Source organism: Onychomys torridus, chromosome 4 (assembly GCF_903995425.1).
Source record: "Onychomys torridus chromosome 4, mOncTor1.1, whole genome shotgun sequence".
In the NCBI taxonomy this organism is placed as follows: domain Eukaryota; kingdom Metazoa; phylum Chordata; class Mammalia; order Rodentia; family Cricetidae; genus Onychomys; species Onychomys torridus.
This window is the reverse complement of record NC_050446.1, coordinates 61,194,988-61,222,664: the sequence shown is the minus strand read 5'-3', so window position 1 is coordinate 61,222,664 and position 27,677 is coordinate 61,194,988. Positions and strand designations below refer to the sequence as shown.

The following is a 27,677-nucleotide window of genomic DNA, read 5'->3' as shown; positions in this document are numbered from 1 at the left end:
AAGTTGAATTGATTGTTGTGTTTTAATACAGCTATAGAAAAATAAATAATACAAAGCATAGTCAAACTTTCTTTGACTGCTAGCTCCCAAATAAATGACATGGAGACTTCTTTATTAAATAGGAAAGTTTTGCCTTAGCTTAGGCTTGTTCCCAACTAGCTCTTAAAACTTAAATTAGCCTGTTTAATCTACATTCTGGCACACGGCTAGTTACCTCCCCTTAGTATTGTACAGATGACTTCCTCCATATCTCACTGGTAAATTCCCTGCCTCTCAGATTCTTATCCCAGTTCCTCTCTCTCCTGGAAGTCCCGCCTACCCTCTCCTGCCTAGTGATTGGCCATTCAGCTCTTTATTAAACTAACCAGAAGGTGCCTTAGCAAAGACACATCTTCACAGTGTACAAAAAGATTATCTTATAACAAAGACCAAATTCATATCTGGATGAACAAGCCAAACCTGGACCTCCGTGATACATCCATACAATGGAATGTTGTATAACTGTTAGAAAGAATGAACTAGGGCTACCTATAATTACTCAATCAAATTCTCATGATACCTTTTTGAATAAGAAACAAAATTATTATGGGAGCTAAAGATATAATTCCATTAGTAGAGTGCCTGTTTAGCATGCATAAAGCCCTGCGTTTAATCCCTAGTACCACATAAACTGGGCATGGAAGCACAAAAACCTAATAAAATCCTAGCACTTGAGAAGTGGAGACAGAAGGAAGGATCCAGAAGTTCCAAGTCATCTTATATACCAAGTTTGAATCCAAGGCTATATGAGACCCTTTCTGAAAAATGGTGGGGGTTGGGGAGAAAGAGAGAGAGGAGAAAAAGAAAAAAGGAAGGAAGGAAGAGGGAGCAAATAATACGTGTGTGTTGTTGGTTGTTTTTTACTCTTATTATTCTTTGGGGGTGCCTGTCACCCAGCTACCAAATAAATCATACATGGGGGCTTATTCTTACTTATAAATGCCCAGCCTTAGCTTGCCTGGGCTTTTTCCTTTTCTTACTTCTCTACATCTTACTCTCACTCTTACGCTGTGGCTGGCTGGGTGGCTGGGTAGCTGGTCCACAGCGTCCTCCTCTCCTTGTTCTCTTGTTCTTTCTTCTTTTCCTCCCAGATTTCTCCTTCTATTTATTCTCTCTGCCTGCAAGCCCTGCATATCCTTTCTCTTGCCTTGCTATTGGCTATTCAGCCCTTTATTAGACCAATCAGGTGTTCTAAACAGGCACAGTAACACAGCTTCACAGAGTTAAACAAATGCAACAAAAAGAAATGCAACACATCTTTGTATCATTACATAAATGTTCCCCAGCACAAGCAAATGTAACACATCTTAAAATAATATTCTACAACATGTGTGCTGTGTATGTTTTTATAAATGAGAGATCCTGGAAGGAAATAACTTGGAGTGGTTAAAAAGTGACTGTGTCTGCAATGACTTAATTTTATAAATGTCTGAATTGTTCAAAAATTTTACCAGGTACATATATGTTATTGTACTGGTAACCTTGAAAGAATAAAATAACCTTAGATGAATTAATGAACCAATTTAGAATGTCTGTGTAGGGGGCCATTAAATGTTTCTATTCTACTCCAAAAAGTTTTGTGCTACAACCAAGGCCCTTTAGGGTTTCAGGATTGGAAAGTTTGTGTCTTAACAAATATTTGGATCTAATTTCCAGTCTTTGTTCCTCATCTCCATCCACATCTTGGCACCAGCTGGAGACTGCCAGGAGGAAAAGGAGTCTTCACAGAAGGATTGTGAATGAGCGCTCTAGAGGAAGATTTCCAGAAAGGCTCGGTCTCTGTAGAGTGAAACAGAAAAATACCACGTGAGGCGACAGTGATACATAAAAGTATTAAGTGCAGATATCATCTGTGGTGACAATGACACCAGGAGCCCACATCAAACTTTTACTTGTGGCTGTCAACACTGTGGCTTCCACACAAGGAAGTGTGTGGTAGGAAATCAGAGACAAAGCACAGATAAGTATGCAAAGCATAAATACCTGCCCCCAGTGGGGAAGAACCAAATTCACAACTTCTGTAAACATGGTGATGTAGTCAACTGAAGCTCCAGCTTCATCCAACAAGACAGCTGCTACAACGCAGAAACCTTGTGATTGGCCAGGGTACACAGACAGTGGTGGCCAAAATATCCAAGGAAAGAGATCTACAAACAGAGAAAATCTCTCTCCTTCTCTATTGTTCACCCTGAAACTTCAGCCAGAAAGTGCTGGGGCACTGGAGCTGACTGCAGGATCTCATTCTGCTGGCTGCTATAGATTGGCCCTAGCATGGGCTAGTAACTACAAGGATTTCAACCTCAGCCAGAGTTGGTCCAAACTTACCTTTGAGAAACCAGTAAGGTAAACGTTAAATCCTGTAGCACCATGTCCAGCATTCCAGGCATGTAGTGACACCATCTTAACAGGCTCAGACATTGTCCTAGCTGGGGTTTCTATTGATGTGAAGAGACACCATGACCAGAGCAATTCTTTAAAGGAAAACATTTCACTGGGTGGATTACAGTTTCAGAGGTATAGTCCATTATCATCACAGCGGGACATGGCTGAGTGCAGGTAGACATGGTGCTCGAGAAGGAGCTGAGAGTCCTACATCTTGATCCACAGGCAACAGGAAGTGAACTGTGTCACTGGGCGTAGCTTGAGCATAGGTGACCTCAAAGCGACCCACTTCCTCCAACAAGGCCACACCTAACAGTGCCACTACCTATGAGCTTATGGGAGCCCATTACATTCAAACTACCACAGGCATACCTATCCCTATGGTCTTCTCACTTGTACTATAAATGGATTCTCTCTTGGGCTGGCTTCACTAGGTACCTGCAATTTTTTCATCAGATGCCACACATTTATGGCATCTACATCTTGAGGTTTCTTATTTTTTACCTTTACAGTTTCATGCATTGGCCTCTCAGGGATTCACTGGAAGATTTGAAGCTTGCTACATACACCTGGCCTCCCAAGATTTTCTTAAACATCTGGGTGCAAGCTTCCATGAACACAAAATGCTCATTCACTGTGCCTACAAAATCAACACTATGCAGATGACATCAGGTTTCACTGTCAGTAGTATCCAGGCTCCCTTGGGCCTCTGCTGAGTTCCTAGATAACATAACCTGGGAAGACACTTTCATAGGTGGCCATGTTTGAGTATGACGGCCTTTAAGCTCTATCTTCTTTAAAAGAAAATCTCTCAGGGCTGGAGAGATGGCTCAGCAGTTAAAAGTGTTTACTACTCTTGCCGAGGACCCAACTTCAATTCCCAGCACCCACATCAGGTGACTTACAACACCTGTAACTCCAGCTTCAGATAATCTGAGACCTCTGTCCTCTGCACACACACTGGTGTGCATGCATGCACAAACACAAACACACAAATAAAAATAAAACTTTAAAAAAGAAAAGGAAGTCTTTCAAATGGCTTTTCTGTTTTTTGCTCTGGATCAGCCTTTGATAGGTGGAGTCTAACCCTCCAGGCACCTTTCCTACTGTTCCAGTGCGAAGAGTACAGTTTCTCTTCTATGGCACTGATCTCTTTAACAATTATAGCCACTTTGTCTGCACTTGGTTTGTCTGAACTTTGAACAATCCATGTTCTTTCTCTAGCCACACTGGACTCTTACATCTTTCTGCCAGTCTTTTTGTTCCTGATTCTCACTGTAAACCTGACTAAAACCTGCCAGAACTAACCATGCCATAGCCTGTCTTGAAAGTTCTACCAAATGAATCAGTCTATTACTTTTTAATCCAGTCCCACTCACAACTTCAGGACTTAAACAGAACACAGCCAAATTCTTTGCCACATTGAACATAGTTGTGGGATGTTTGTATACTGTGTGAAGCTGTGTCACTGATTGGTGTAATAAAAAGCTGAATGACCAATAGCTAGGCAGGAGAGAATAGGCGGGACTTCCAGGAGAGAGATGAAGTCAGAGGGATGAATCTAGGCCTGAGATGCCAGCAGGACTCAAAACAAGTTGGACATATGGGATAGAGGACAAGTAACTGAGCCACTTAATAAAATGTAGATTAATAGAAATAGGTTAATGAAGTTATAAAACCTAGTTTTTTAAAAAGCTTAAGCTAAGGCCAAGCTTTCATAATTAATAATAAGTCTCTGTGTCATTATTTGGGGGCTGGCAGTTCCGACAAGAAAGCCTACTACAGAACATACTCCATTTCTCAATAGAATTATTACTATCAGAAACCTCATGAGCTATCTTTACTGTCTGCATATTGATTGGTGTTTTTAGTCTTCTAAACTCCCGCCAAAATAGCCCATTGAGTAGAGCTTACAATATTGTAGCATTTCTTTGGCCTTCATCTTCAAACTCTTCCTTATTCTCCCCCCAACCACTTCCAAAGGCCTACTTAACACATTGCTAGATTTGGTCACAGAAATTACCCTACTCTGGTGCCAATTTTCTATGTTAATTACTTTCATGTCTCTGTGACCAAAATACCTGACATAATCAACTTCAGGGAGAAAATGTTTGTTTTGGTTCATACATATCCAAGAGTTTCAGTCCATCAGAGTGGGAAGGTCATGGTCGCAAGAGCATGGAGTAGAGGCTGTTCACATCACAGCAGACCAGAAAGCAAAGACAGATTAGCCAGACTCAGAGGCCAGGTGCAACCTTCAAAAGCTACCTCCTCCAATCCACTAGCTTCTTTCTCCTAGAAGTCCTGCTGCCTTCAAAGACAGGGCCACCAGCTCTTGGTGGAAACAGGTGTTCAACACAGATTCATCTGTGGGTGACATTTCAGACTCAAACCCTAACACTGTCAGTTTGGGTGGATCTAATACTTACTCTGAACCTCATTCTTAAATTGTTCATCCAGTTATTTATCTTATTTATGTGTACAAATGCTTTGCCTGTGTGTACATATGTGTGCTACATGTGTGCCTGGTGCCTGCCAAGGTCAGAGGAAAGCATTAGATCCTTAGAGCTGGAGTTACAGATGATTGTGAGCTGGGTGTTGGGAGCTGAACCCAGATCCTCCGCAAGGGTATCAATTGTTCTTAACTCCTGAGCCATCTCCCCAGCCCCCCAAGCCTCATTTAATAAAAAATGAATAAATAAATAAGTACTTCATTTAAGATGTGATTAACATTAGTACTCTTCCTGGGTGTCCCGAGACTTAAATGAGAGGACAAAGGTAAAGAACACGGTGAACGTATTGGTTTTTAGTTTGGCTCAGCCATTTCCCAGAATCCACAGCTCAATGTACCCCTGGGCCATCAGTTGGGGCCTAGGGTATAAAGTGGAATTTGCCTACGACTGTTCAAAGGACGCCTCTGATACTATGGGACTTCTTTAAGGTTTAGGAGCTCCCAAGTGACTATAGAAAATGAAGCACAGAATCTTTTCTAAGGTCCCCGGAAGACATATGAGTGCTCTCTTCTCCTGTCCCTGTTTTCCGAGGTTCTTTGAGTATCAGATCTATGCTAACCACAAACTTTCCTGAAGGAGGCAAACCCAAGCAGAGGTCAGGCCTGCAGTTAGGTGATCACAGAACTTCACAGCTACATCAGGTTACCAGAGAGAACAGCCTTTTTTTTTTTTTTTTTTTTTTTTTGCAGAGGACACAGGACTGTCAGATTCAGCACATCAAACAGACTGCTCAGTCAAATTTGAATTTTAGATACACAGCAATGGCAAAAAGTTTTACCACAAGCATACTCCAAGACTGCATGGAACTGACTTTGAAATTCTAACTTACCTGGATTCCTCCTTGCCAGGGTCCCCAAAAGGCTTCTTGTGACAACTCAATAGCAAATACATGGACCTCAGGATTTGTATTTTGTTTGGCTGGTTTGGTTGTTCTGTTTTAGTTGTTGGTTTTTGTGGCTGTTTTGTTTTGTGTGGCACTAGGTACTGAAACTAGGGCTCAGCTAGGAGCCTCAGATCCCTCTTTCTCATACTTGGATCAGTTGATTATGTATAGGGATGGGGAGGATACTGCGGCATATCTCCAAATGACAGCAATGGACAGGCCAGACATTTAACCGCTTCTAAGGGTTGGTGTCGTAACTATCAGCCTATTTCCAAAGGGTTACTTTACCCATTTATCCAAAAATGCTGGGCACGTTTTGTGTTTCTTCTGCCTTTGTCTTGATCCATGAGACACGCGAGGAGTGGTTGGTTGAGCTGTGCTCAAGCTTCCCCACCCCATCGCATCGCATGGTACCCCATTTCCAGTCCAGGAGGAGCTCCGCGATAAACTCCTAGTCTGGCCCACGGGGCCAGACCCGGTCTGTCCCAGCTAATTTACGGGAACTCACACTAGTGATCAATCATCCTTAATTTTTAACTGGGCAGTGTCCTGAACCAGCCAATAGCTGAGACTGGCCCCCACACCCCACCCTCGCTGACCCTCTGCGACTGTCCGCTCAGTCTGCCCTGAAGCTGCCTAGTGACCAAGAACTTGGGACCAGGTTTTGTAATGGGGGGCTCTTGGGGAGGAACACAAAGTCAAGAGGGCTTGGCAGGGAGGTCTCCAGCCCCCTTCTCCCCCACTTTCCAGCCCCTTGTTTGTTATCTCTGCTGTTTCCATGGGCCTGCTTCCTCTTGAACCTCCTCCTCCTCCCTTAAACTTGTGCTGCCCTCCTCTCCTGCTGCCCCTGGCTTATTGTTTAGTTAAGCGGGACCCGGGAGATTGAACAGATGGACTGAGACCCAGGCGTGCAGGGAGACAAGGGCCAGCCGGTGCCGGGAAAGGGAAGCGGTTTGGGGAAAACAAAACAGAGGGTGGAGCCAGGGAGAAGGTGGCCCCAGAGGGAGGAGGCGGGAACACACTGAGAAGGGTCGAGGCCTGGAGCGGAATGGGGGCGGGCCCGGGGATGGGATGGACCCCCTGAGCTCCGAAGGCTCACGGCTGGCTCTGAGGCTAACTGGCTTCGCAGGTCGCAGCTGACGTCGCTGCCCAGATGGCCTCCAGGCTGACCCCGCTGACCCTCCTGCTGCTGCTGCTGGCCGGGGTAAGTGGTCCCTCTGTGAGGTGTGGGGGTGTGGGGGGGGGTGAGGGTTAACCCTTAAGGCCCTGGCGAAGAAGGGAAACTCCTCCTGGGATTCTTTTTTTTTTTTTTTAATGGAGCTGAGGACCGAACCCAGGGCCTTGCGCTTGCTAAGCAAGCACTCTAACCACTGAGATAAATCCCCAACCCCTCCCCCTGGGATTCTTAAGTTCAGGTCTAGCCGTTGCATAGGAGGAGAGAGTTGGGTTCTATATTGGAAGATACATTAGCTGAATGGCCTTGGGCTGGACCCTTCTCCAGGCTTCCCTAACCCAATTATACAAAAGGGACAACACCCTACCCAGCTCACCAGCCGGGCTTGGCCGGGTCATAGAAGGCAAGACAAGCCCAAGTTGTGGAAACCTGCCACTTCCCATGCTGTTGTGACAGGCTCTTCCAGGTCACAGTCTGTAGAAAGCGGGGTGCAAGGAAGAAGGCAAACAGACAGACCTGGGCTCACACCAAGGTGAAGAGCACTGTGGTCCCAGTAGCCTAGGAGGGCAGGGATAAAAAGTCAACTCGTGTAAGAGTGAGTGCTTGCTTCCGGTGGATGAGCAGGGTGTTATGCTGGAAAGCTGGCATCCTGGCTGACCTTGGGGAGTCAGCACATGATGGACGATTGAGCAAGGGATCTGTATTTTATACACTTTGCTTCCCGCTTCTGAAAACATTGCCACAGAAAGAGATCCTCCTGTCTCCACCTCCCAGATGCTTAGCTGACTGGAGTTACAGGTCATACCACTGCACCTAATTTCTACCCATTCTTCCTTTCCTTTTGGTATACTAATTGTTTTCAGTACCCACTGGTATACCACATCTGCTCTTTGAAAATCCACAGTCCTAAAATAAGGCTGGCAAATGCAAATGTCTGTACTACCTGGGCAAGTGAGTCAAAACAAGTACATAGTTACAAGAAAGTAGCTTCTCAAATGGCGGTCACTGGACACAGATAACTGACAACCAAATTGGAATTAACCTCATGTCTCCTGTAGAGAATCCCCCAGCATTGCCTATTTCTGAAGGACCTGTCGGGGTGGCCCAAGGCAGGCCCTTCACCTGCCAGGCTATACCAAAAGCAACTGGTACAATGTGTTCACAGTCCTCCTCCTTGGAGTGATTGAGGGAAATATGGCTCACTAAGAAATGAAACCCTGTTTCTTGAACCACAGGATGGAGCTTTCTCAGATCCGGAAACTACCAGCCACAGCACCCAGGATCCACTGGTCGCTCAAGAGGCAATCAATGAGGTCTTCCTTGAAAAAGATGACCCCTTGAATCCCACTGAGCATACAGTACAGTCTTCTACCTGGCCAACAACCAATGTACCCACCAAAGATACAGCTGACACTACACAAGCCTTCATCGAGCACACCCAACCAGCTGAGCAGCTACCTACAGATTCTCCCAGCCAGCCCACTGTGAATTCTTCCAGCCAGTCCCCCATGGATCCTTCCAGCCAGCCTTCCACAGCCACAGATTCTCCCACCCAGGCTCCTACTGAGGCCTTCTGTACAGGGCCACTTGCTCAGTGCTCTGATTTAGACAGAGAGTCCTCAGAGGCTACACTGTCGGAGGCCTTGACAGATTTTTCTGTGAAGCTCTACCACGCCTTCTCAGCTACCAAGAAGGCTGAAACCAACATGGCCTTTTCCCCATTCAGCATTGCCAGCCTCCTCACCCAGGTCCTTCTTGGTAAGACTCTGACTTCCATCCAGGCTGTACATGGGACCCTTTCATAGGAAGCACCAATCACACATCTCTGCGAGGCTATGTCTCTGGAAAGAAGCTGTAAAATGGGCTACATGGTGGGGTGGTAGGTCGTCATTCTTGAACATTGCTTTATTTGATAATGATTTAATTAGGGACTATTGCTTATAAAACCCTATAGACTCATTAACAGCATATAAAATAAGGTCCCAGTCACCAGTCATGGTTCAAAGCAGTGGAAGGTGATAAGGGAGATGACATCATCAGTGGTAGACCTAAGACAGAATCATGGTAATGCACTTTTTAACTATGCAGCCATGGGCAGTTCACTTAGACGCTCTTGAGTGTGAGTTCTCAACAGTTAGGTAGAGATGTTGATATCTACCTCCAAAAGCCAAGAGTCAGACAGTGCGGTGCCTTGACTCCCTAGGAGGTGAAAGTCCTTCTGCCTTCAGGAGGGTGATTCTGCTAGGGAAGGCAATGACAAATTACCACAGGCAGGAGAGAGAGAGAGAGAGAGAGAGAGAGAGAGAGAGAGAGAGAGAGAGGACACCTCTGACATTCCAGCAAGGAAAATTCCAGGAAGGCTCCTCGAGACTGCACATACAAGATCCCTGCTCCTGACATCCCCAAATCCTAACATCTTAGCGTGAGATGCTGGTAGCACCCAACTCCCCAGGTATGGCAACCAGACTGTCCTCAGACATCCTCAAAGTCTCCTGGGGGGTCCTTTTAGTCAGTTGGTTCCCCTTCATTCATTTCAGTTCAAATCCTGCATTCATCTTTCACGTATTAGCTCTGTGGCCTTAAATGTACTAATAAGGCAGTCTCTGAAACTCCAGGGCCCCTCCTCTATATAATAGGAAAATGAGTATCCTATAGAAAAGGTTTGGTGATAATTTAATAAGATACCATCGGAGAAACATTAGACTACCTGAACTAGAAGAAATGCTCTCAGCAAATTTTAGCTGTTGTGGCAGAGAAGAAGTACACAGTAAGTGTTTAATAATGAAGAACATCCACTGTCTTTTACAATAGTGATCAAATGCCTCTGCTTATAGGATGACCCCTTATAAATCCAGACCATCTAAGTCAGAGTTAATGTGGAGCAGTGGTTAGAAAGATGTGTGGGATTTACAAAGGCGGAAAACCAGGGAAGGAGAATATTTGAAGCCCTGGGGAAGTCTGGTAGGACAACTCGGCACCACCCACCACCTTCTTCCTGACACATGAACTGTCTTCCAGAACACAGTTCTGATGCTCTGAAACCCCACTGTAGTGGGAAACAGCCTCCATTCTAGCCAGTGCTTGACTCTGGTCCCAAATAGTGGGTCTCTCGTTCCTCCCCCAAGAACTCTTCTCTCCCTCTGTCCTCTGTTGCAGGGGCTGGAAACAGCACCAAGAGCAACTTAGAGAGTGTCCTTTCCTACCCCACGGATTTCGCCTGCGTCCACCAGGCTCTGAAGGCCTTTTCATCCAAAGGCATCACATCTGTGTCGCAGATCTTCTACAGCCCAGGTGAGTGTCCAGGGCAGACAGTGAGCTGTAGAGGATTCTGGAAGAGAAAGCCTGGAAAAGAGGAGGGAGGGACTGTACTGGGGGGTGACTAAGAGCAGATGGAGGCCTCAGCAGGCGTTTCAGGTGGCTCCAGGAGCAGGATTCTCCTCCCTGTGAGACCTGGGCAAATCATTTCCATTTGTCTATTCTTTAGAATAAGAAAGTCCTATCTAACTGTTAACAGCAGGGCTGGAACCCTCTTGAGGTCAGAAGGTTAGAGTTAGAAGCATAAAATAAGCAAAAGATATTTTTTGCTAAGTTTTGGGTCAAGGGAGTCTTCAGACTCATCCTTTGTACTTTTTGTGTTACATGAATTTGTTATCATTTACATGTTTATGTTAGGTAGATAAGACCAGCAAGCAGTAAATAATAATAAGAAACTTTACAGATAATCTGACGCAGTTGTTTTTAAACTTGTTATTCTAGAGCTGACTATTTCTGCAGAGCTGCTCAGGAGTTGGTAGGGGTGGGGCATCAGAATGGCTGGTGGGAATGGGAGGCACCCTTCCTATGAGAAGAAAGTGGACCAGCAGGGCTCAGTGCTCCCGCTTGCCTCACCAGAGCCCATTTAGGACTTTAAAAATACAGCTCTGTTGCTTTCAAAGGTTAAAAATCACAGATTTCATCCAATCCTGCTCTTGGGTTTTTGCGATGTTGCCAAGGCTGGCTTCAAACTCCAGCACTCAGGAGGCTGGGGTTATGCACTACCACATGTGGCTTAATCCCTATGTCTGCTTTCTCTTTCACTTTCCCCTTCCTACTTATATAAGAAAACATTTTCTCCTGTCTTTCCTCTCTTCTCTGAGGTACGTGGGAGTAAACCCAGGGCTCTGTGCGTGCTGCTACCACTGAGCTACATGCTCAGCCCTCTTCCTCAGTACTCATTTCCTGAGACAGCCTCTCTTTGTAGCCTCGATTTTTTATTTTTTATTTTTTTTTAAAGATTTATTTATTTATTATGTATACAGTGAGTGTTCTGTCTACAGGCCAGAAGAGGGCACCAGATCTCTCATTGTAGATGGTTGTGAGCCACCATGTGGTTGCTGGGAATTGAACTCAGGACCTCTGGAAGAACAGTTAGTGCTCTTAACCTCTGAGCTATCTCTCCAGCCCTCGATTTTTTTCAAGACAGGGTTTCTCTGTATAATAACTCTGGTTGTCCTGGATCAGCCTGCCTCTGCCTCTGAGTGCTGGGATTAAAGGCATAGCCTCACTTTTGTGGCAGCCCTCTGGTCTAGCTTGCTGAGATTGTAGATGTGCTATCATGCTTGGCTTTTTCTTTTCCTTTTAACTATGAAAGCTATATTTGTAGAAAACTGTGAAAATATAGGAAAGGAAAATATAAAGAAAAAGGGAAAGGAGATTGCCTAAAATAGATAGATTGCCCCCACCCCTCAACAGGATCTCACTATGTAGTGCTAGCTAGCATAGACCTCCCTATGTAAACTAGGCTGGCCTTAACTTCACAGAGATCCTCATGCCTCTGCCTCCCAAGCTTTTGGGTTAATGGCATGCTCCACCACACCCGGCATTACAATCTATCTTTTGTTTGTTTGTTTGTTTTTGTTTTTCTGAGACAGGGTTTCTCTGTGTAGTTTTGGTGCCCGTCCTGGATTTTGCTCTGTAGACCAGGCTGGCCTCGAACTCACAGAGATCTGCCTGGCTCTGCCTCCCGAGTGCTGGGATTAAAGGCATGCACCACTGCCACCCGGCTAAAATGTATCTTTTTGACATGAAAAAAATATATATGACTTAGAGGTTTCAATACATACTGCATTACTTACCTACTTACAACCAGTGGTGTCTTTTGTTCAGTTAATGGACAGTTCCACTACATTCAATATTTTAGGGCATCCTGCCCACCCACATCCATATTTCTGCTAAGGTTCTGAGTCTTAGGCTGCATGAAGCACCAGCCAAGCCTGGGGAAATACTTTGATCTATTTAGTTCAGTAAAACAGTCTATTCTTCCAAGCACTTACATTTTCTCCAGTAGACTTGGGCCGTGAGAGCAAAAGTCAGGAAGTCTTGTCATGAACTTCCACTGAAGCTTGAAAAGTAGGGTCTGTTCCTGCGGAATAAGGAAAGAACAGGGGAAAGTCAAGTGCAAGCAACATCACAGGTTGTCTAGCCAAACACTAGCTACCAGCAAGCAGAAGCAGCAGGTGTGCCTAGGAGTAGTTTTGCACTCTTCGTTCAGGATTTGTTTTCTTAAGTCTGATTTGCATATAATAGATTTGCACATAATAGAGGAGTGGGCTGGTCCCTGCTCCAGCAAAATGCTGGGGTGTTCACTGGAGTGAGCAAGAAGAACTACAGGAACCCCAACAGATGTGATGGTCTTTAATCTCTGCACTCAGGAGGCAGAGGCAAGCAGATCTCTGTCAATCCCAGGCCAGTCTGGTCTACATGAGTTCTAGGCTAGCCAGAGCTGTGTGGTGAGACTCTGTCTCAGAAAAAACAAACAAACAAGCAAGACTAATAAAACACATGGGAAGTGTGCTCACTCCCAGACTTGCTCTTTGAACTTGGGTTGGATTGTACAGAGGACTCATACTTACCACTCTTGTCCTGCCCCTCAGACCTGGCCATAAGGGACACCTATGTGAATGCCTCTCAGAGCCTGTATGGAAGCAGCCCCAGAGTCCTGGGCCTGGACAGTAATGCTAATTTAGAACTCATCAACACCTGGGTGGCTGAGAACACCAACCACAAGATCAGCCAACTGCTAGACAGCCTGCCCTCCGACACCCGCCTGGTCCTGCTGAACGCAGTCTACTTGAGTGGTAAGGAAAACAGCAGGCAGGTGGTGTGCCTAGTGCCGGATCTGCCTCTGATCCTGTCTTCACATTCCACCAACCTCAGAGTTCCACAGCCACATTCCTATGTGACCGTCCTACCTCTTCCCTAACAGGGCCTTTAACACCTTTTTGTGCCTACCTGAGTTACAGCTGCCCTTTCTTCCTTTAGCCAAGTGGAAGAAAACATTTAACGAAAAAAAAATGAAGGCATCTTTCCTCTACAAAAACTCTGTGATTAAAGTGCCCATGATGAGCAGCAAAAAGTACCCTATGGCCCATTTCAGCGACCAGACTTTGAAGGCCAGGGTAAGTTCTTAGCTCATTCCATTCCTGCTTCAGATATATCTGAGTATCCTGACTTCCTTTCTTCAACGGCCTTATCAGTATGGAGTGCCTGCTTGCAAATTCCCCGTTTCTGTTTCTTCCATCTGGTGGCCCCATGCTTTTTTCTCCTTCTCCTCTCTCTAGTTTTGGAGGCAGGGAATGTTAGGCTGGAAGACATGAGTCTAGACATGATTTTAAAGTTCCTTCATTCATCTCTACTGCATCAAATGGCGAAAAGTGAATCTTATTTTAATTCTGTGCACCTCTTTCTCTTAGCAGCCGCCACTCTGGGTACACTGGTAGCTTGCTATGTCTTCTGTGTGTGGACACTTTGAACAGTATGCATATGCATAAGCACAATTATAGAGGTATTGCTGAGTATGTGCAGATATGTGTTAAGTATATGTAAACACAGGTGTTAAATTTATTTTTTTGTTGTGTTTCTTTTTTGTTTTGTTTTGTTTTTTTTAGTTTTTGGAGACAAAGTTTCTCTGTTTAGATACTGCCCCCCACCCAGAACTCATTCTGTATACCAAGATGGCCTAAAACTCAGAGATCTACCTGCCTCTGCCTTCCAAGTATTGGGATTCAAGATGTGTGCCATCACAACAGACTGAATTAAATTCTTTAGCAGAAATTGAACAATATAATTCTAGTGGGTAAGGAGGGAGAAAAGATAGACTATGGAGCCCAAGCTAGGCTTTGTGGTACACGCCTTTAATCCTCACTTTGTGGAGGCAGAGGCAGATGGTGTTCTGTGGGTTCAGGGATAGCCTAGTCTACATATCAGGTTCCAGGACAGCCAGAACTATATAATAGAAAGACCCTGTCCAAAAAAGAAGACAGCCGGGCAGTGGTGGCACATGCCTTTAATCCCAGCACTCAGGAGGCAGAGGCAGGCAGATCTCTGAGTTTGAGGCCAGCCTGGTTCTAGGACAGACTCTAAAGGTACACGGAGAAATCCTGTCTCAAAGAAAAAAAGAAGAAGAAGAAGAAGAAGAAGAAGAAGAAGAAGAAGAAGAAGAAGAAGAAGAAGAAGAAGAAGAAGAAGAAAAGAAAGAAAAGAAGGAAGGAAGGAAGAAAGAAAAAGAAGATGTAGACCAAAAGTTTCTAACTAGTAAATTCTTCCAGTCCAGTGCCTAAGCATTCCTGACCTTTCCACTGGGATGTGTGTATCTCTCTGTCTCTTGGGGAGGGTTTTTTTGAGACAGCTTTCCATATCCATGGTGCATCCATGGACAGAAAACATTTGAGAAAAAGTTATACTGAACACGCACAAACTTTTTTCTTGCCATTATTCCCTAAACAATACAGTATAGCAACAGTTTACATGGCAGTTTTGTATTCAGTATTAGAAGTAATGTAGAGATGATTTGAAATATAAATGAAACAGGGCTTAAATAAACTACATCTCAAGCTCAGTTGGTAGAATTCTTGCCAGGCATACACAAAGCTGTGGGTTTGATCTCCAGCACCTAATATAACTAACTGTGGTGGTATATATCTGTAATCCTAGCATGTAGGAGGTGAAGGCAGGGGGGCCAAAAGTTTAGGGTCAGCCGGGTGGTAGTGGCTCACCCCTTTAATCCCAGCACTGAGGAGGCAAACAGATGTCTGTGAGATCAAGGCTAGACTGGTTTACAAAGCAAGTTCTAGGACAGTCAGAGCTGTTATACTGAGAAACTCTTGTCTTGAAAAACAGGTGTAGGAGAGGGGGTGAGGAGGAGGAGGAAGAAGGAAGAAGTTTTTGTTGTTGTTGTTGTTGTTGTTGAAGTTGAAGCTGTTCGGGCTCATCCTCTGTTAGTTTGAACCCATCCTGGGTTGCATAAGAACCTATTGAAGGAAGGGAAGGAGGAAGGGAGGGAAAAACCCTCCCCTCTTCTCTGTTATTATAAAGCTAGTCAGGGCATGATCCAAAACTTGTGCTCATTCTTCCAGTTCTCACCAGGACCAGTGCACTTTTAGTATGACCAACTGGCATCCCCATTTCATAGCACAGCATGGTGGTCAGGTCTGGCTAGTCCTTATTGAAGCAGTACACACTAAAAGACCATCTTGGGGCACAAGGGGTGGGGGGGAGGAAAGGAAAGAGCTTGGATTGGAAGAGCTAATACATGTATCCCATACTCTCTAGGTGGGACAGCTACAGCTCTCTCACAATCTGAGCTTTGTGATCATGGTGCCCCAGAGCCAGAAGCACAGACTTGAAGATATGGAAGAGGCACTCAGCCCTACTGTCTTCAAGGCCATCATGAAGAAGCTGGCGCTGTCTAGATACCAGCCCACTTACCTGATGATGCCCCGAATCAAAGTAAAGAGCAGCCAAGACATGCTGTCAATCATGGAGAAAATGGGTGAGCCCTGGCCACTTCATGTTATTCCCGGGTCATGAGGCAGAGGAGGAAGGTGGTACTAAAATGTTGCTCTCATTCTAGAGTGCTTTTCTTCACCTGTAACATAAGCTTACCCCTCAACTGTGTGAGTTGCTTTATCCGATGAAGTCACTGAGAAAACTGAAACTCAGAAACTCCCTGTAACTTACCCAAAGCTTGTCTTACCTTTGAAGTAGTTAGAGTCAAACCAGAAGACCAGTCCGGATCTCCAGCTCTCCAGGATATTTCTACTGGGGTTCACTGGAGCAGGAGAACCTGATGGGCCGTGCACATTCACTTCCTGGCCACATCCACTAGTCAACCACCTCACAGAATAAGCTTAAATCCATCTAGATAGGAGTCTGGGGTTTCTGAGTTTGGGGGAGACTTTAGAAGCACCATTTTCTAACCTTGGACTTTAACCCTAGCTAGATCTGGCACTCATTTCCTGTTCTGACAACTTGACCACCTAATGTATAATCTGATTTTCTAAAGCCAGGATCAGAAACCAAATAATAGACTAAAAGATACACCTAGTGCTCCTGCTGCTGAGAAATTGCAAGGCTTTAGGAACAGAGATCAAAAACCAAATATTAGCTGGGTGGTGGTAGAACAAGCCTTTAATCCCAGCACTCAGGAGGCAGAGGCAGGAGGATCTCTGTGAGTCTGAGGCCAACCTGGTCTACAGAGAGAGTTCTGCCAGGACAATTACACAGAGAACCCCTGTCTCGAAAAACTACAACCAGAAGAAAAAAAAAAAAAAAACCAAAACCTCAAATACTAAAACAAAATGTGCTGCTAGCACATCTGTTGCTAAGGAAATGTTAAGGTTTTAGGAGTTCTTTGTCAGGAATTTAGGACAGAGACCAGAATACATTTCTTACCAGCATTATACCCTCATATGATCTCATTTTATAGCATATTGTTCATCTCTATTTATTTTCCAAAGTCCTTGGAGACAAGGAAGTAATATGTCATTTTTCCAGGGCATAGTTGGTGGTGGGCAGAGAATGGTGGTTGGGTCTACTAATAGGTTCCCACTTACAAGACCAGGAGGCGTGGTGTAGGGTCTGAGAAGGGAGAGACAAGAAGAATTTGAGACTAACACAGGAAATTTAAGAGCAGAATCTACAAACACGGAGAGTTTCCTGCTGATCTCTGGTTTGTTTGTTTGTTGTGCCAAGACAAGATTTCTCAGTGAAGCCCTGGCCGTCCTGGAACTTGGGTTGTAGCTCAGACTGGCCTCGAACTCACAGACATCCACTTGCCTCTGCCTCGCGAGTGCTGGGATTTAAGATGTGTGCCACCACCTGGCTTCTGCTGATCTCTGATTTTTTTTTTTCCCTCTTGTTTTGCCCTAGAATTCTTTGACTTCACTTACGATCTCAACCTGTGTGGGCTGACTGAGGACCCAGATCTTCAGGTGTCTGCCATGAAGCACCAGACGGTGCTAGAGCTGACAGAGACAGGTGTGGAGGCAGCTGCAGCCTCTGACATCTCTGTGGCCCGAAACTTAATCATCTTTGAGGTGCAGCAACCCTTTCTCTTCCTGCTCTGGGACCAGCAACACAAGTTCCCAGTCTTCATGGGCCGGGTCTACGACCCCAGGGCCTGAGACAGGCAGGCATCCGGCTTGAGTAAGCCCTGCCACCCTGGCTTCAGCTCATCCAATTATTGCCTAGCCACTGCCTTCCCTAGCCACTTCCAGCCTTGGGATCTGGCAGAGGGAACTGTTTTCACTCACCAACCCTATGGCATCGGCATGCTCTCTAAACCAGTTTTTGCCGCATGATGGTTCAGGTTTACCAGACTCAACAAATAAAACTTGCAGACACTTCTTCTCTCACTTGCCTCTGGGTATTAGTTGCCTCAATATCAGTAAACAAGAATTATCATGCTTCCTGCATCGGCTACTTACTACTGTGAAATAGGCCACTCCAAACTTAGTGGCTTAACACCAGCCACCATTTATTATCCCCGCCCACCCCCCAAGTGGCAGGATTGGCCAGTGGTTTTGCTGACCTGACTAGCTGAGCTTCCCTGGGCATATGAATGTATCTTCCGCAGTTAACGGTTGGTTGGGGGTGACTGGTCAGTGATGGCCCTGCATCCCACTTTTCTGCACTCATCTACATGTTTCTTATACCATGCCACCAGGGTGACCTCTGTTCTAAGAAAATAGCCTCTTTCTCTCATGTCTGCCTATATCAAGTGTACCATTTTTCTTTTTGTTGTTTTGTTTTGTTTTGGTTTTGTTTGTTTGTTTGTTTGTTTGGAGCTGGGGATCAAACCCAGGGCCTTGTGCTTGCTAGGCAAGTGTTCTACCACTGAGCTAAATCCCCAACCCAAGTTTATTTTTCTATCAGCAATTGGCATGGTGAGATCTAGATTTAGAGTGAAAAGCCATTATGGAGTTATGATGGGGTAGAGAGCCATTAACTGAGGGCCACAAATGCAATTTATCTGCCACAATCTTGATTATTTATCTGCAAAAAAAACCCAACCAACCAAAAAACAAAACAAAACAAAAAACCACGTAGCACTACACTAGGTGCTGCAGAGATAGCTCAGTGGTAAAGAGCCAGAAGACCTGGATTCAAGTCCCAGCATCCACAGCAACTCACAACTTTTTGCAATTTCAGTTCCAGGACACCTGATCCCCTTCCCCCTCCACAAGTACTAGGTATGTACGTGGTGTACAGACCTACATGCAGGGAAACCACCAACACACTAAATACGAAAAATAAATGTTAAAATGTGACAATAGGGGTTGGGGATTTAGCTCAGTGGTACAGCACTTGCCTAGCAAGCACAAGGCCCTGGGTTCGATCCTCAGCTCCAAAGAAAAGAAAATGTGACAATGGCAATAGTAACGAGCAAGGTGGGGAATAATCACAGGCATCCTGCTAAGAGTTTTGTAGACATGTAATTTCTGCAGTAATTTTGCGTGGCTAACTCAGGCCTTTCAAAGTCTTTTTTGAAAAGGCTTTCTCCTGGGTGCTGTGGCTCAAACCTGTAATTCTAACAACACTCTGTAGGCTAAGGCCAGAGGAACATAATTGGAGGATATCCTGGGCTACATAACAAGACTGTCTAAAACAAAAAACAACAGCAAACGCTTTTCGTCTCTGCCTCCAAATTTGGGTTGTTTTTGTTTTGTTTTGTTTTGTTTTGTTTTGTTTTGTTTTGTTTTGTTTAGGCTGTACTTATGAATTCATTGATGCTTCAGTTCTCTCCTCTTCCTGTGTTCCTCTTCCTCCTTCTCCCACCTCCTCATCTCTTTGCCCCTGCCTCATCTTTCCGTCTCTATTTCTCTCCACCCCTCAATATGTCTCACATTCTCTCTTCCCTCTCTCCCTTCTCTCCTACTTAAAGCACAGCCAACCTCAAATGTGCGGACTGTAATTCCTTGATTTAACCCATCAGCTTCTCTTGCTGATGAGGTGAAGGATCCAGACTCTAGCCTGGTCCCAGCCTCCCTCCCCAGCTCTGTCCACATACACTTCAGACCTCAGGTTCCCATCCTTAGTAGCCTAGAGGTAGTGTATTCCCTGGTGCCTGCACACGAAACCATCACCCCACAGACACATCTATTGAGCTTCTCCCACACATGGTGAAGATTTACTTTTCAAAAAGGGTTATCCCAGCGGTTAGCCAGGCTGCTTGAGATAGTTCTGGGTATGGAAGTCTCCCTGTAGCGGATGGCCAAGATATATATACACACAAATCACTGTTGCCCCACATTCCAGGAACTCCTGCCATCTGCAGAATCTGCCTTCTCCACTCCTCCCTCCCAGAAAAACTTCTGTAAGAAGCTGAGACTCTTGGGAAGAAGATGGCAGAGTAAAATGTCACCTAACCTAACCGGGTACTGTACCCAGGCTTGAAGCTCTTGGTCCATTGGCCGTGTCCCTTTCTCCATGGTGCTGAGCTGGGGGGCCAGGCTCATGGCTAAATGCAGGATGTGAGGTCACCAAGGTTCCAGTAACTCTTGGCAGGATAAGCTTAGCATGGGTTTTGGTAGCTATCTTAGTTGGGGGTTGGGGGGTTGGTTTTGTCTTGTTTTGTTTTCCCAGACAGGGTTTCTCTGTGTAACTAGAACTCACGCTGTAAACCAGGCTGGCCTCAAACTCAGAGATCTGCCTGCAGTGCTGGGATTCAAGTCATGTGCCACTACCACCCAGCACTATTAGTTACGTTTCTATTGTCCTGATAAAACACCATGACAAAGGCAACCTTGGGGGCTCCCAGTCCCAGAGAGTTAGAGTCCATGACCATCGTGGTAGGGAGCATGGCAGCAGGCAGGCCTGGCTCTGGAGCTGAAGCTGAGAGCTTACATTTGATCCAAAGTGTAGGAGTGGGGGGACATTGCTGCAAGGCAGGAAAAGGTCATGGAATTCAGCTACTGTCACAAAAGCTCCTACTTGGAAAGGTCGAGGATTTTCCCAAAGGTCAAGCCATGGCTTGAGAAGTCTTGGTTTTTAGCTTTTGTATATATATATTAGCCAATTCCTCAATGGTTTTTTTTTTTTGTTTGTTTGTTTTTGTTTTTTTTGTTTTTTTTTGAGCTGAGGATCGAACCCAGGGCCTTGCGCATGCTAGGCAAGCGCTCTACTACTGAGCTAAATCCCCAACCCTCAATGGTTTTCTTGTATGCTATGTATACTTCCAAGAACTCGTAACAGTGTATTTTGTCTGAAATACCTATCAAGCATCCAAGGCCAAACGATCTCATGAATTAAGGTAAATTAAGCTCAGACCCTCCTTTCTTATACAACCTTAGTGGTATTTATGCTAACATTATAGACTCCTAACATTTTCCTAACCACCCCTGGGAATGTAGTTTGAGCACACAAATTTCCTCTTTCTGATAAATTAACCGATTTTAGCTCTTAGTTGACCTCCTCCTTTACCCTTCCCTTTTTGGGTTGTACAAGAAAGCCTGATGGTCACTCCCTGAGGAAAACTCTTGTCTGCCTCTATGACCCTGTAAGAATTCAATCCTGGTGACCTTGCTTTGGCTAGAACACTGCTATTGCATGGGTATAGAACTGTAAACCTCAGAGACTGAGGAGGATTTTCACTGGAGAGCTAGAAGACTGAGATGGAAGATGAGGAAGAGCCAGATGGGGAAGAACAAGATGAGAAACACCAAGATGGGGCAGAACCGAGATGAGAGAATTAAGATAGAACATAGAAGGGACAGCAGATAAATGTAGAGAGAAATTGGGCAAGAAAGGAGCTAGGTGTGAGTACAGAACTGAAGCTGTGTAGATAGGATTTTATCCCAGAGGAATAAAGTAGATGGACTAAGAGCTTGATGTGCTTAGACTCTTTTTTCAAAAATAATTCGCACTGTTTGCAGCTTCTCTTCTGGGCCCCAGGGAAGGAGATTATCAAGGCTGGACCATAATCATCTGAGAGAGAGAGAATGAGAACTGGCTGGGAATGGTCTAGGCTTGTTAAACCTCATAGCCCACCCCAGGGACAGACCTCTTCCAACAAGCCACAAACACACCTCCCAATCCTTCCCAAACAGTTCCACCAACTGGGGACTAAATATCCAAACATAAGAGCCTATAGGGGCTCTTCTCATTCAAACCATCACAGTAGCCAACAGATTTATTCCTGAAAGCTGGCACTTTGGTTCCTGTAATTTTTCTGATTTGTGCATGCTCTGGTTGACATCCAAGCATCCTTGATGGGAGAAGAAATGACCTGGAGGAATAATCATTGCTTATCTTTTACCTTGTTATTCACCCGCATGGTCCTCAGTCCTGTCCTGGTCCTCAGACTGACCTTCAGTTTCTGGCTCCTCGTGTGGGCCTGGCAAAGCCAAGCAAAGCCTCAGAATGTTGAGCCACATCTTCCTTATAGCTTGTCTTCTAGTCAAGGGCAAGACCCAAATAAGAGTCACCCCCAACTTGTCTGAAGACAAGATATCCCTGCTTCACACCATGCTTCACTGTCCAAGAGCTATTGGCATGGCTCTCTCTATATACAAGTGTGGGCTGTGTGAGGAGGTTGGACCTTGCTGGGCTCATATAAACTCTTGCACACATTTTGGGACATGATGCTGTGGTGATAGATTGTGTACCCTAATAAAATTTGCCTGCAGGTCAGAGAACAGAACAAGCCACTAGATTAAACATAGAGGTCAGGCAGTGGTGGCACACACCTTTAATCCTAGCACTTCAGAGGCAGAGATCCATCTGGATCTCTGTGAGTTCAAAGCCACCCTGGACTACATGAGAATGACTCAGTCTAAGAGAGAAACAGAGCCAGGCAGTGGTGGCATACACCTTTAATCCCAGCACTAAGAATAAAGTGATACGGCTGAGCAGAGAAAAGTATATAAGGTGTGAGGAGACAGGAACTAAAGCGTTTTGGCTGGAGATGCATTCAGCTGAGGAAGCCCCTTTTGGATGAAGCCTTTTTTGGCTAGAGAGCTTTTTCAGATGAGGAGTCCTAGAGGTAAGACATGCCTGTGGCTTGTTCCTTTGTCTCTCTGATCTTTCAGCATTCACCCCAATATCTGGCTCTGGGTTTTTTATTATAAGACCATTAGAAATTTGAAAAAGTCAGCTGTTCCACATGATCTCACTTTCATGGAGGCTAGTCTGGATTTATTCATATGGAGGTTGCAGACATTCTAGAAAACAAACAGGTATGCAAGGTATCTATCTACCTATCTATCTATCTATCCATCCATCCATCCATCTATCCATCCATCTATCTATCTATCCATCTATCTATCTATCTATCCATCTATCTATCTGCACTGGGTTTCTCTGTGTAGCCCTGGCTGTCCTGGAACTCTCTCTGTAGACCAGACTGGCCTTGAATTCAGAGATCTTCTTGCCTCTGCCTCCAAGTGCTGGGATTAAAGGTGTAGCCACTACCTGGCTGCAAGGCCTCTTGAATGTGAAGCCAGGTAGAAAAATAGCATCACCACTGCTTAATTCCACTGTTTAGCTGGTCAACAGAGCAGCTCAAATTTGTGGACTAAGGACAGAATCTTCCCCTTAAGACCCTCAAAGTTGCTCTGCAAAGAGTGTGGATGTTAGAACACACAAGAACACACGAGTCACTCCCCACATTTCCAATCTGTCGAAATGGTTGTGCTTATCTGTAGGGAGACTTCAGCAACTCTCCCTAGTGCTGTGGAATTATGTGTTTGTACACTGGTTTAACAAAATGCTGATTGACCAGTAGCCAGGCAGGAAGTATAGGCAGGATAGGCAGACAAGGAGAATTCTGGGAAGAGGAAGGCTGAGTCAGGAGATGCCAGCCTGCAATCCAGGGAGCAGCATGTAATGTCACAGAACATGTGGCAACATATAGATATTAACAGAAATGGGCTGAGTTTAAGTGTAAGAGCTAGTCAGTAATAAGCCTGAGCTAATGGCCGAGCAGTTTTAATTAATATAAGCCTCTGTGTGTTTACTTGGGTCTGAGTGGCTGCAGGACTGGTGGGTGAGAGAGATTTGTCCTGACTGCAGGGCAGGCAGGACACAGGAAAACTTCAGCTACACCCTAGCAAGCTGTTACTCTGAGCTTTTTCTTAAGAAAACCAAGGAGATGGCTTAGCAGTGCAAAGTGCTTGCTGAACAACCCTGATGACCTAAATTCAATCCCTCAATTTCATGGTAGAAGGAGAGAACCAACTTTCAAAAACTGTTCCATAACTTACACACACACACAATACATACACACACACCCCACACATATACATATACCATATATACACACACCCCACACTCATACACACACATCCCACACACATATACACATACCATACATACACACAGTCCACACACATACATATATCATACACACACACATACACATATCATACATACACATATACACACACACACATATACACACATACCACACATATATATATATATACCATACATACACACACACCCCACACAGCCCACACACACATATACATACTACACACACATACACACACCATACTTACACACTCCCCACACACATACACACACATACCCCACACAGCCCACACATATACACATACATATACACAACACACACATACACATACCACACATACACACACATATATACACACACACCACACACACATACAAATACACACATACCACACAGCATACACACACACACACACACACACACACACACACACCAATAATGATAATAACAGTAAGAATAACAATAATATTTTTTAAAGAACCAAGAAGAAATCTGGGCTTGTCTGTAATAACAGTACTGAAGAGGTTGAAATAGGAGAATTATTCAGTTTAAGGACTATACAGTGAACTCTAGGCCAACCTAGGCTACAGGGAGACCCTGTCTTGAAACACAACACAGCCCTTAGGAAGCAGAGGCAGGTGGATCTCTCTGAGTTCAAGACCAGACTGGTCTACAAAGGGTGTTCCAGGACAGTTGAGGCTACATAGAGAGACTCTGTCTCAAAAACAACAAATAAATGAATTAATCTTTAAATATTTGTCTATGTCATACTACCAGGAACAAATTTATTACATGCAGTTGCAGGATGACTGCATTTAACGTCATATTTCTTTCTTGCTGACTCTACAGCGTCTTTAATCTCAGTTCCTACAACACATCTATCTCTTGAAAAAGATGGAGGGCTGCAGAGAATGACAGACATATAGTACTAAGTCTCCACTCTGAAGCCCAACTCTAGGACAGTCTAGTAAGTCAGCAAACCTAGTTCCTGTAATCCACCTCCTGTCCCCCACTACACATGACTCCACCTGTGTGAAATCCTAATGAAGATCAGTGATAAAGTTCCTTACAATTAGCATTTTGACCACATGGTGGCGCTCTTGAAGCTTTGTCTTGCATAGCCACGTGGACATTGTCCTTGAATTTTTATTGGTCCAGACTTTCTTCCTTGTCTCTTCTTCCTAATGAAACATCCCAGGAATTTGCATACAGCCTGCATGGGTCCATGATAATCTTCTCCATACAGTTAAGATTTTTTTTTTTTAAATGTGGATGGGTGTTTTGGCTGCATGCATTTATGTTTGTGTACCACATGCATGCCTGGTGCCCACAGAGGCCAAAAGAGGGTGTTGGGTTGAAGAATCGGCCTGCCTCCATCTTAGGCTTAAAAGCCATCTTATAGTAAAGGCAAATTAAGTTCATTCCTGTTTATGATTAAACCTCTGTTTCTCAAAGATTGGGCTATACCCCACCTGTAACCTTAACTATAAATTGTTCTGTGCTGCCTGTTCCAGGAATGGCAATCATGGCTTTGTTTCAAAAAGTTAATAACCATCTTGCAATGCTACCTGTTTCAAAAGGGTTGTTATGGCTACCTTGTTATGACTATCTGTTGTTACAACCACCTTGCAATCATGTCTTTGTTTCAGGAGGTCGTTATGCCTAATTTGTTATGCTTTATGTTCTGCTCCTTACTTGCCTGCCAAATCCCCACTTTGGGAACCCCCTTACCCCTGAATTACAAAAACCTTGTCTTACTCACATCCAATGCTAACCTCTCAAACCCCACCTTAGGGGGAGGCAGCCTGTGTACTCAAATTAAAAAGTTTGCTTTCACTAATTGTTTGTTTTAATTTGATTTGGGCATGGTCTTGATACTTTGGGTCAGTAGTCTTTATCCTCCCATCTTTGGGATTAACAGGACCCCCTGGAACTGGAATCACAGAAGGTGTGTACTGCCCTGAGAATCAAGCCTGGGTCCTATGGAAGAGCAGTTGGTGCTCTTAACCATTAAGCCATCTCTCCAGCCCCAGTTCTGATATTTCTATGTGTGCTGCTGTAATGAGCAGTGATCCAGAATCACAAGCTGCCCAATGTGGATTTAAACTTTGATTCCTGGATAAAGTATGGCTTAGTAACCAAGTGCTTATCTAGAACACAAACACAAGAAGCTGAAGTTCCATCCCAGACAGCAACAACCGAGTTTGCAACATTTACAATCTTTGCCAGCTCAGCAGCTGTTTCAATTACAATACCTTCAGGTTCTGCTGAGACTCTGGAAGCCAACAGACTTCTGGGTTGGACCCATCCTGCTGTCTATCCATGTTTCGGGCCTTGTCCTAAGCTATGGTTGGTAACCACAGTCTTATCAATAACTGCCTAACATGAAGTAAGCCTAATGTTATTTAATTTTCAGAGCCAGCTTGACTGGCTTATGCCATTATCTTTAGATGTGTCCATGAGGGTGTTTCAGAGAAGACCAACATGTGGATAGAGTGGACCAGTGTGGAAGATGTGCCCTTGGTATAGATGGGCACTATCCAGATGGCTGCAGGCACAGATGAAAAAAAAAAAAAGGTCAAGGGAGGGGCTGGGGGAGCCGAGCTTAGTGACTAAGAGCACTGGCTGCTCCTGCAGAGACCTGGTTTTGATTCCCAGCACCCACACGTGACTGACATTGTCTGTAACTCCGGTTCCTGAGGACCTGATGCCCCCTTTTGGCCTCTGTGGGTGCTTGACATGCACACATGCACATGCACACACGCAAACAAAATTCCACCCACACATTGGGCAAAGGAGATGGCTCCGTAGGGGGAAAACACCAACTACCAAACCTGAGAACCTGTGTTCAGTCCTCTAGACCCACAAAGTGGAAGGAGAAAAACCAAACTCTTCTAGTCCCTCACCTCCACACTAACATCATAGCACACACATGCCTACACATACACCCAGTAAATGAATATGTAATGTAATACAATTTTTAAAAACACCCACACACAACTATAAAATAGAAATTTTTAAAAATTAAGGTAAAGAAAATGAACTTGTTCACTCTTTTATGGGACATGTTGGTCATTAGAATGATATTTTTTTCTGGCTTTCAGAGTCCAGTACTTTCACCAGCAGCTCCCAGTTCTCAGACCCTTAGCCTTTGACATTACACCACAAGCTTTCTTGGTTCTGAGACCTTTGAACTTGGACTGTTCTGTATCACCAGTTTTTCTGATTGTCCAGGTTATCAATGGCTTTCATGGGACTTCTCAGCCTCCATAATCATGAGAGCCAATCCCTCAGGAAGCACCCTCTTAGCATAGTGTAGTTCATAAGCCTCGAATTCCAGTCCTTGGGAGGCAAAGGCAAGAAGATCAGGAATTCAAGGATATGCTGGACCCTGTCTCAAAAAAAAAAAAAAAAAAAACCAACCAACCAACCAACCAACCAGAAAAACAAAACCATAACAAAAACAAAAACCTGGGCCAGTTGTGATAGTACATGCCTTTAATCCCAGCACCCAGGAAGCAGAAGCAAGGACATTCAGATCTCTGTGTTCAAGGCAAGCTTGATCTACATAGTAAGTTTCAAGCTAGCCAAGGCAATATAGGGAAACCCTGTCTCAAAAGACCAAAACAAATAAACAAACAAATCCTATTGATTTCTCTCTCTCTCTTCCTCCTCCTCCTTTTCCTCCTCCTCTTCTTCCTCTTGGTGCTGGGAATCATATCTAGGCCTCACACATACTAGGCAAGTTCTCTGCCAGTAAGCTACAATTCTCGTCCTGGTTCTGTTTCCCTGGAGAGTCCAAATTCAGATTACGTCATTTCACTTAAGAAGAGACCATACTTTATGAAAAGAGTACTTTGCTGAGACTTTGGATAATTCAAAACTTAGGTGATATGACAATATAATTTCCAGAATAATGACAGAAGAGGCATGGAACAAACCTTCCACCATGGTGGAATACTTTTACTACATTCTGTTTTTTATTGAATGAACACTAAACTTGCTAGTAGTTTGTGCAGTGGGCACTGCTAAATTAACCTCTTGGCGTGACTACTTCAGCCAGGCTTCTTTTTGTTGTTGTTGTTTTTAGATTTTGTGTGTGCACACGCATGCACG

General features: G+C 44.6%; 1 protein-coding gene across 2 annotated transcripts; it reads left to right on the top strand.

Moving 5' to 3' along the window:
* The first annotated feature begins 6,427 nt into the window (after positions 1-6,427).
* On the top strand, positions 6,428-17,664 carry Serping1 (serpin family G member 1). 2 transcript variants are annotated; one of them, XM_036184986.1, is made up of 8 exons: positions 6,428-6,478; positions 6,947-7,021; positions 8,227-8,749; positions 10,148-10,282; positions 12,904-13,107; positions 13,292-13,428; positions 15,581-15,800; positions 17,180-17,664. In XM_036184986.1, the coding sequence occupies exons 2-8, from the start codon at positions 6,971-6,973 to the stop codon at positions 17,431-17,433; spliced, it is 1,524 nt and encodes a 507-aa protein (XP_036040879.1). In that variant the 5' UTR covers positions 6,428-6,478; positions 6,947-6,970; the 3' UTR covers positions 17,434-17,664. The 2 variants fall into 2 exon arrangements, with proteins under 2 accessions (XP_036040879.1, XP_036040878.1); XM_036184985.1 differs by lacking the exon at positions 6,428-6,478 and having other exon boundaries at positions 6,835-7,021.
* The last annotated feature ends 10,013 nt before the right edge of the window (positions 17,665-27,677 follow it).